Source organism: Pelecanus crispus, chromosome Z (assembly GCF_030463565.1).
Source record: "Pelecanus crispus isolate bPelCri1 chromosome Z, bPelCri1.pri, whole genome shotgun sequence".
Lineage (NCBI taxonomy): Eukaryota > Metazoa > Chordata > Aves > Pelecaniformes > Pelecanidae > Pelecanus > Pelecanus crispus.
This window is the reverse complement of record NC_134676.1, coordinates 82495443-82504417: the sequence shown is the minus strand read 5'-3', so window position 1 is coordinate 82504417 and position 8975 is coordinate 82495443. Positions and strand designations below refer to the sequence as shown.

Here is an 8975-nt window from a genome sequence, read left to right as displayed (position 1 = left end):
TGCAGCTGGTGGAAGATTCAATCTGCTTGCATTTTGCCATCCCCAGAAACACAGAAAATCATTCTGGGACCCCTACAAGTACGTTCACACATTTGTCATGTAACCTGACAATCCAAGCTCGCCTTTGTTGTATAGCGGCTTCTACGTAAGGCTGTATCTAAGGCCTTCAGTGTCGCTATGTTAATTAGCACAAGCTGTGCATCTGACCCATGATAAAAATAGAAGGCTTATTTCTGAGCAGGCTTTGAGTGGGAAGATGCTGTGAAATACTCTGAAGAAAATAAAATAACCCTAGTTAGGCTCCTAAATGGTTTAGAAATAGTCTCCTGACTTGTAAGAAACTTTGGTTTGAGGGAATTCTAATTACACTTGGCATCTACAGCAATATTTTAACAAGCACAGAATAACAAAGCCTGAAAAATAGCTTCTACTAACTGTGCCCAACCTCCCGCTGGAAGGAAATCCTGTTTACACATTAGCAACCTTCCATGCTCCTCTGCAAAGGGCAGCGATCTGACCTGCCTAATCTGGCCCGCTCATATTTTATGCTTACCCTTTCATGCAAACTTTCTCTTACTTACAACACAGAACTTCTGTGCTCCTGACACAACACCGATGGTGAAATGTATTGCTTTTGTTGGTGGTGCTGTTTGGCTTGGGAGTACCTAGACAGCCTTAGGAATACTTTAATTTTATGCAATCCATCCCTCATCCACAACAGAGCATTATTTTTAAGGTAGATACTGAAATTTATAGATTCACTTTTCAAAATAAACTGAGACACAAGAACACACTGCACCTCGATAGCTTATTTTACCACACCTGGAAATGTAACTGCAATCTTTTTCACCTTGTGTGGGTGTGAAGTGTGACACTCAATAGAGCTACACTATTGTTAGCTCTTATGTTTATGTCTCGAGATAAGTAATTTAGTCCTCAAAATTAAAGTCACAAAAGAATTCTGCCTTTGTTAATACCGAACACATTTCTAACCTCTTTGGTTGTTCAGGAAAGTCTGAAAACATCACAGAACAAAACTCAGAAACAAAAGGCAAAAAAAACCCCTTATTTAAGATTACTGTTTTAAGATTAGATTTAATCTGTTGAGGAACCAGCCTCACAAACGCATTTGCCTTCAGCAACAATGTGGTCATTTGTTCCAACATGAATACATTAGAGCTGTTAGCTTTTTTAAGAAATACTGTATTTGTTCCTGCCGCAATCAAAAACGTCCTTCTAAGGCCGTGTGAGAAGAAAGCCACACTAGATTACACTCGGTGGTTAGGCTAGGAAGTCTGGCTATCGCCTCTGCAACAGCTGCTGACAGTTAATAGTGAAAATGAGCCTGTTAGGGAAGGAAAGCTGGAGTATCTTAATTTATGGTTTCTTTCTTGTGAGAAAACACATCAGTGTGGGCTCAGCACCTGTATCTCCGCAGTACTAGTCCGGAGGAGGGGGGAAAGGCCCGAAGGGATAAAAGAAGCTGCCTGGCAGCTTCTGAGCGAGCAGCAACGCGGGAAGAGGCAGGCAAGACGCAAAGGTACGCAGGCTTCGGAGCGGGGCTGCTAGGGGCGAAAAGGGCTCTCAGCGTTATCTTGCCGACCCAGGCGGGTGACGGCTTCGCGTCCCACAGCCCCCGTTCCTCCAGAAACGCGTCAGCTCGGCGGCGTGTTAGAGCCCCGCCCGGCGAGGGAGGCCGCGCACGCCCACCCGCTCTCGGCCGGCCGCCTGCCCTCGGCGCCGCTCCCGGGCCCGCGGCAGCGCCAGCAGCGGGCCGGCCCGGCCCGGCCCGGCGCCCCGCCAGACGCGGTGCAGGCGGCGGACGGGGGCTTCCCCCCTCCCTCCCGCGCCCAGCAGCTCGGCCGCGGCCTTGCCTCACCCGAGCCCGGGGGCCGGCGGCGCGGAGCAGCCCCCAGCGGGGCCCCGGCGAGACGCGGCCGCCCCCGCCCGGGGCAGAGGCGGGCGCCCTGCGGGCCGCGGGCGCTGCCGGGGGGCGGCGCTGAGGGCGGGGCCGCGGTGTGGACGTGGCGCGGCGGCCGCCATTGCGGTCGCCATGAGGAGCGGCGGCAGGTAGGGCCGCTGCCCGGGGAGGAGCGGAGCGGGGCGGCGGGGCCGGGCCGGGGCGGGCGCTGCCCTCGGCGGCGGGGCCGGCTGTCGCCTCGCCCGGGAGGGAGCTGGGGGGAAGGGGCGCGGGGGGCGCCAACGCCTGCGGCCCTGTTCCGCAGAGCCAGCCGCGGGGAATGGCCGGCAGAGGCGCCGGCTGCGGCCTGCAGCCGCCGCCCGTCGCGCAGCCGGCCGTCAGCGGTCACCTGTACCCCTTCGTGAGCACGGCGGGCGCGGAGAGCGAGGGGCCGGAGGAGGAGGGCGAGGTGTCGGAGCTGCGGCCGCGGGGCAGGGAGAAGGTCCGGCGGAGCGCGTCGAGGGACAGGCTGGACGATATCGTGCTGCTGACGAAGGATGTCCAGGAAGGGGACACTCTGAACGCCATCGCGCTGCAGTATTGCTGCTCGGTGAGTCCCCCGGCGCTTGCCGCTTCTTCCTGGCCCCGCGGTGGGAGCCGGGGCTCTGCCCAGGAGCTGGCCCGGTCCCTGGCTCGGCTGGGCGAATGGGGCTGTTATCCGCCCGTGCAGGCAGGGCACCGGAAAGGCCGTGCTCTTCAGAAAAGCGTAGAAAATGACGGCAGAGTGTTAGTGCAACGGGGCAGATGGCGCTGGAGTTGCAGTTCCATAGGCTTTTTCAAGCTAAGACACAAATGTATGGTTTTGCTTGTGGCACTCTCTCTCGAAGCGTACACATTACAGTAAAAGCTGTGCACCGTTACACGTGGGCACTTGCCCTGGCTTTGCTGTCAGAGTTAGCAATGAGGAGGGTATTGATGAACCACCTCCTGGGTTTGTGTGGAGCCTCGGTTCCATTAAGGGAAGGGGGGAAAAAAAAAAAGGCACTGTAGTTTTAATTTCTGCTAAGTCGTCTAAATATTTTTCAGTATGAGCATGTTGTACTGCTGGCAGGTCCCTGCCCACATGTCCCAAGCGTTCCCGGCTGGTGCTCAGACCTTGATACTTCCAGCTAAGGGTTCTTAAATTAGTCCCGCGAATGTCCCTCCTAGCTAGTACTTTTGGCTGGCCAGTACTAATTAAGGCAGAGGCTTCTGTATGCACTGATGCTAGCCTTTGCGCATATCCAGTTTTAACAGGAAATTAGCTGTGCGTGTTGGTGGACTGAGTGCTAACCATGCAGTTTTCAAGAGGTCAAAATCCATATTTGCAGAAGTCTTGCTGTCAGCTAATTCATCAGGCAGAATTAGGGGCCTCCAATCGTGAGCTTAGGTACCAAAGTCTTGACATAACTTTCATAATCATGACAGACCTTAGCCTCGTTAACCAGTTCTTGGCTTCAGAACCCACCACAATTAGGTATTTTGATCAGGCCTCAGATAAGAAATAAAAGATAACTGAGTTGTGCTCTTTCTTCAAAATTTATGAAGAATGTGGAAGAGCAGTCCAGGGCTTTAGGCAGAAAGTGTAACTTGCATTGTGGTGGAATCACTAGTCACTGGGGTAAATGCTGCACTTGGCAGTCTTTCATGCTCGTCTTGATTTATTCAGCATGGTACATGTAACAAATACACCGTCACGGAAACTGGAACGCTTTTTCTTGTTACAAGGTTAGTGCAGGCAGTAGGCCCCAATCGCCCTGACTTACTTTTTCTGGCCATGTCTGCGTTGTAAGCGGAGCAGTCACAGCAACAAGGGTCTCTTGACTACCTTGTCTTCTGTCTGTAACTTCTCCCGAGGTAGATGTCCTCCTGATGAGGACAGGAAGGATCTGAACTCAGGTACTGTGCATCTTAAAAGTGGGCACAATTCCTGTGTGCTTACCGGGTGTTGCAATAAGGTACTGATTTTTAAATACTTCATTGTGGTGAGGTTTGTGGCTGTGCCTTCCGTGTTGAGGGAGTTGCTGTCTCAGAATGAAGCCATTAATTGTCCAAGGGCACTTAAATCCCTGTGGAATATTTCACATTAGACTTAAAATCTGAATTTATTGAGAGCAAAATGAGATGCATTTCGAGCAAGAACAGGGAAAGGGGAGAGCTGACTTGATGAGGGAAGATGACAGTTTTAAGCTATGCTTGGTTTCTGCCTTAGCCTCCAGACTCAGAAAGAGTATCCAAACCACAGCTGTGGCTAGATGAATTGGAAACTCATAATTTTTAATGTTCCTGACTCAGAAGTTTTGAATTTAGTTAGGAACTCACAGTAATTTGCTTCATTTGGAAACACTGAGGTAAAGTCCCACTCCTTTCACACAGATAACTGCCACTGACAGATGAATATACATTAAGTGAATATATATGCATGAAGTGACTTTCAGTCTTCTTACCTGAAGTGAGGAGGCTTGTTACCTTTTAATTACCTTCTTGCTTTAACGTTGTTCCGATCTGTTTTTTGACCTCTTCTCACTCCATACTGTTTGAAAGGGTATCGGGTTAAAAAAAAAAAAAGGCAAACGAAGACTAAAGGCCCTGCCTTTGTTTCCTTAGGGAAGAATTATGTTTCTCAAGGATGTAGTACTCTTAAAGAGTTTTGGTTCAATGGGGGTTTGATATTTAAACTGTTGTTTTTATTTTTAGGTTGCAGATATCAAGAGAGTTAACAATCTTATCAACGATCAAGATTTTTTTGCTCTGAGGTCTGTCAGAATTCCAGTGAAAAAGTTCAGTGTATTGACCGAAACACATGTCTCTGCAAAAGGAAGACCAGTCCTCCGGCCTGCTCACTGTTCCCCAGAAGTGCAGGAAATATCACCTTCTGATAAATTCTCTGCTAACGAGACTGCTGGCAACTTCTTAAAAGAAGTGGATAGAGATATAGAAGAAATAGTGAAGTGTAATGATACGAAGAGAGAGAATCTTAATGAAGTTGTTTCTGCCTTAGCAGCCCAACAGATCTGTTTTGAAACTGATGGTAAAACTAAAAAATGCAAGGATCCTTACTATGGAGCAGATTGGGGTATAGGATGGTGGACAGCGGTAGTGATTATGTTGATTATTGGCATAGTAACTCCTGTCTTTTATCTCTTGTATTATGAAGTTCTAGTGAAAGCAGATGTCAGTCACCATTCGACAATGGAATCTTCGCATTTGTTTGTCACAGCAGCATCGCATCAGAAACAAATAGAAGATGGAATAAATGCAGCGAATATTATAAATGTTGATAATTGAGGAGACCTTCAGCCTTAACAATGGAAAACCCCACGCAACTGTTATTCAGAGATGTAACGTAGCATTACATAAAGGGGAAACCACAGAACGCAAAAGGCATATGGAATGCAGAGAAAATGCATACTGATGTGTGACTTGCCTTTATGGGCAGTGTTCCAGTTGGGTATTTCTGTGGATGATGCTATCTCTGAATATGCCTGAGATGGGCAATTTTAATGCAAGGTTGGGATATAAATGAAGGTGTAAAATTGTCTCTGAAGCTTTGCACTTTTTTTTCCTATTTTGATAGGCATGTTTTTTAATTCATGATGAGGTGAAAAAATGTAGTTTGAACTAATACATAAGGAGTCTCACTGTATGTTTTACAGCCCTAAAATGGGCATCTGGGGATATCTAACTTTTAAACATCTTAAAGTATTTATAGAATGCATAGTACACTTGACACTTTAATATCGGGTTTACAGTTGTCAAGCTAAAACTGCGTTCTCATAATTTTATCTTTCTTATAGAGTAAGATTTTTTTAAAACCCAATCATTCCATACTTAATTGCCACTGTGAAGGTCTTTTTGAAAAGTGACTTTTATAGAGGCAGTAGCTAATACTTCAGCTGGAATCTTGAAATCTGGTGCCTGTGGTCAACCCATTCGTTAGTATTTTTCAGTATAGGCAGTAAGATAATTTCTTTTCTGTGTGTGCAACACTGTGCCTCAACACAGTCTGGTTGAGAGAGTCTTGCTGAAACTTCACATCCTTCCGTGGTACCCTACTGAAAGCTGGCTGGACTGGACTGCACTTCTTGTCTGGTCAGCTCCATATAGAACAAAAGAAGTGCAGATGTGTGGCACCTTGCCGTGACTGCTTCAGTAGTCTTTATTTTATGCTAATGCTTCCCCCCCCCCCCCTCCAACCCCCCCCATCCAGTTAATCTCAGTTCAGGACCAACTGATTCTTCAGCGAGCAGCCACATGTGTCCTGAGTATGATAACAGTCCTGTGCCCATGATCCTCAAACACTAACTTTTGCTTGAAATCTCATAGAAAACCTCAAATGAGATTTAATGGCTGCTAGCAAGAAACTTAAATTGCAGCAGAATAGACCAGTTGCAGCTTCAGACTTGTTCTTTATGTAGTAGTGTATTCATCAACCACTCTGTTCCTGAATTTTTCACTTGGGGTTTCATAAGCAACCTTGTTTTTCCCTCTCTTCCCTACCTGAAAATGCTACAAGAGAAACAAAAAACCCCAAAACTCCGGACGCTTCCTACAGAAAGGAGATACTCATGTACTCAGAATATTTTTAAATAAAAACTGAGATGCTGCCTATAATTTTTTCGTTATATTTGCTTTGTGGGGTAAGATTTCCATTGCCCTGTTCAAAGTACTGCTTGTTACCAAAGCCCAAGATAACTGACTTGAATAGGACTTGCAATAACAGAGATGTAAAAATATCACTATCCTTTAAACTACTACTATAAGCTTTCCTTTGAGTGTCTTGACTAAGTATATACAGTATAAAAAAAATGTGATTAAAGTGAATGTTTCCTAAGTATTGGAGGTGTTCCAAAGAATTTTGAAAGTAAAGATTCATGCCCCATCTATTCTTGCATCACCTGTTGCCCCAAGAAGTGGGGCAAATACTCTTCATGGGCATGCTATGTGTATGAACATCAACTGGATAACTTTTAATGTATTATATTGAAATTGAAGCAGGCTAAAGCTTGAAGGGAAGTGCTGTACAGCTGGATCTGTGAACTATGATCTGTGGCTCTTGAACCCTTTGATCACAGTGGTATCTGTGGAGATAGTGTGACCATATTTCACACTAGAAGAGGGACTGCAAACAAGCATGAACTTTATGTTTCATGTAACACTTGTTTTCAAGGATCTTTTACAATAATAGTTCTTTCTGTGAAAAGAATATGCTAATAACACAGGTATGAATACTGAAGTACCAGTTCTGGGTAAGGCTGTATGAAAAACTGCATGGCAAAATAGTTTATGGTGGCTAACATGATGCAGCTTCTACAGCTAAAACTTTAAAAGGTGACTTACTGTAGTTCAGACAACAGACCTTTGGCACATTAGGACAAACATTTTCTATGTGGGACTGAAACTTGGTACATAATGTGTCAGTTTTTGCTGCAAGCTTGTTTGCTGGTTTGATTCTTTTCCCTTCATTCTGTTTCTGAAACCTCAACATTCTTAGTACTTGTCGAAGAATGTGGAATTAGCTATTGCGATGATGCAACATAAGCCTCATTTATTGCACATACGTTAACTGGTGGGTATTAAATTGCCATCAGTACAGAAGTGAACTTAATGTCAGCTGTAGCTTGACTCAGTCAAGAAGGTCTCTACCCTGTTGCTGTACAAGTAAAGAGATTGGTGGTTAACTGTTGCTTTTCGTCCTGTGGTGGTACAGCTGAGCAGTTCTCTGGTGCATCTTGGGCTTTGGGCTTTTACAGTGCCAGAAGGCCTGTGGCTTACTGTCACCAAGTTAAGTGTGATGGGCCTTTATTCACCTTAGGATAAGCAGTCATTAGAAAAGCACAAAGGGATAGCTGTTTTACTGAACTGTATTACACTATAAAAAGAGCCTAGCGTGGCTTTACTATTTTATTATGTTGAATACTTCATACAGTGTATTTTTAATTTAGAAAGTTAACTTTATCAGAAGATACAGGAGGTCTCTTTCTAAGATTGTAGGACTCCTGGTACTGGCGATCTACAAGCATCAGCTGGCTTGGCCTTCTGCAGGATGCAGGGATCTTCACTGTTTTTTCCAAAGTACAACACAACTGGCAAGGCATCATCACATGTGAACCCTGAATAAACAGCGTGACTGCTCTGTATTTTAACTTAAATCTGACTTAAGTTAAAAATCTCTAAAGCTAGTCTTTTAGAAGCTGACTTGTTTAAAAACAAAACAACTGAGTGGTAAATTATGTTTTAGATTAATTACAACACATTGTTGATCAGGAAGTTGGTTTTAAATTTAAGTGCATATTGCACTGTTGGATCATGTAAAATGTAAATGCTTTAAATCTATATTTTGGAGTATGTTGTCACAAATAGTCTTTTTATAACTATTTTATAAAGGCTGACAATACAACTTTGTAAAATAATCCTGAATGAGGATGCAAGTCTTATTTTAAATACTCCTGCTCCTCTGCTTTTAGAAGAACGTAAGTGATATACATAAAAATAAAGATTTTACTTTAGACAGCAATGGAAGTGGTGCATATAATGTATTCTTAGCTCTGTATACTCTGGATGTGTTATTACAGGAGGCCACTACTTGTATTTGGTTTGGCTAGATTTTAATGTATGGTCTAAAATAAAAATCCTTGGCCAACAAATATTTTGTTGGCAGTAGCTGCATATAGCATTCATATCTAGCATACTGTAACTGCAGCCTTAATGGTTTATCCTGTGCATGCCTTGTAGAACTGGGAACTTTTCTGCATAAAGTTCTGAGAACTTGTTAGTTCTGTTAAATGAGGATTAAGAAATAAGCATGAAAAATTAAGGTAGGGACCAGTGAAGGTCTTAAGACCTACATACTGAAAGCAGTGCTGCCTTGTATGAAGTAGTGATGTTGTTCTGCTGTGGCTGTTAAGGCAGGATTTGAATATATGCCTGTCCAAACCTGAAGTTTGCTGAGACTCAAAGAACAGTCTAAGTTTTATCAGCACTATGGTCTTGCAATAAATGGTAAGCAATCAGAAAATCAGCCTATAAAAACAGG

General features: G+C 44.6%; 1 protein-coding gene across 1 annotated transcript; it reads left to right on the top strand.

The window, feature by feature from the left end:
* The first annotated feature begins 2240 nt into the window (after positions 1-2240).
* On the top strand, positions 2241-6111 carry LYSMD3 (LysM domain containing 3). The gene is made up of 2 exons (XM_009488476.2): positions 2241-2510; positions 4637-6111. The coding sequence occupies exons 1-2, from the start codon at positions 2241-2243 to the stop codon at positions 5225-5227; spliced, it is 861 nt and encodes a 286-aa protein (XP_009486751.2). The 3' UTR covers positions 5228-6111.
* The last annotated feature ends 2864 nt before the right edge of the window (positions 6112-8975 follow it).

Coding starts and splice junctions, on each gene's coding strand:
- LYSMD3 (XM_009488476.2), top strand. CDS start 2,241: ATGGCCGGCAGAGGCGCCGGCTGCGGCCTGCAGCCGCCGCCCGTCGCG. Junction 2,511..4,636: donor CGCTGCAGTATTGCTGCTCG/GTGAGTCCCCCG, acceptor TTTTATTTTTAG/GTTGCAGATATCAAGAGAGT.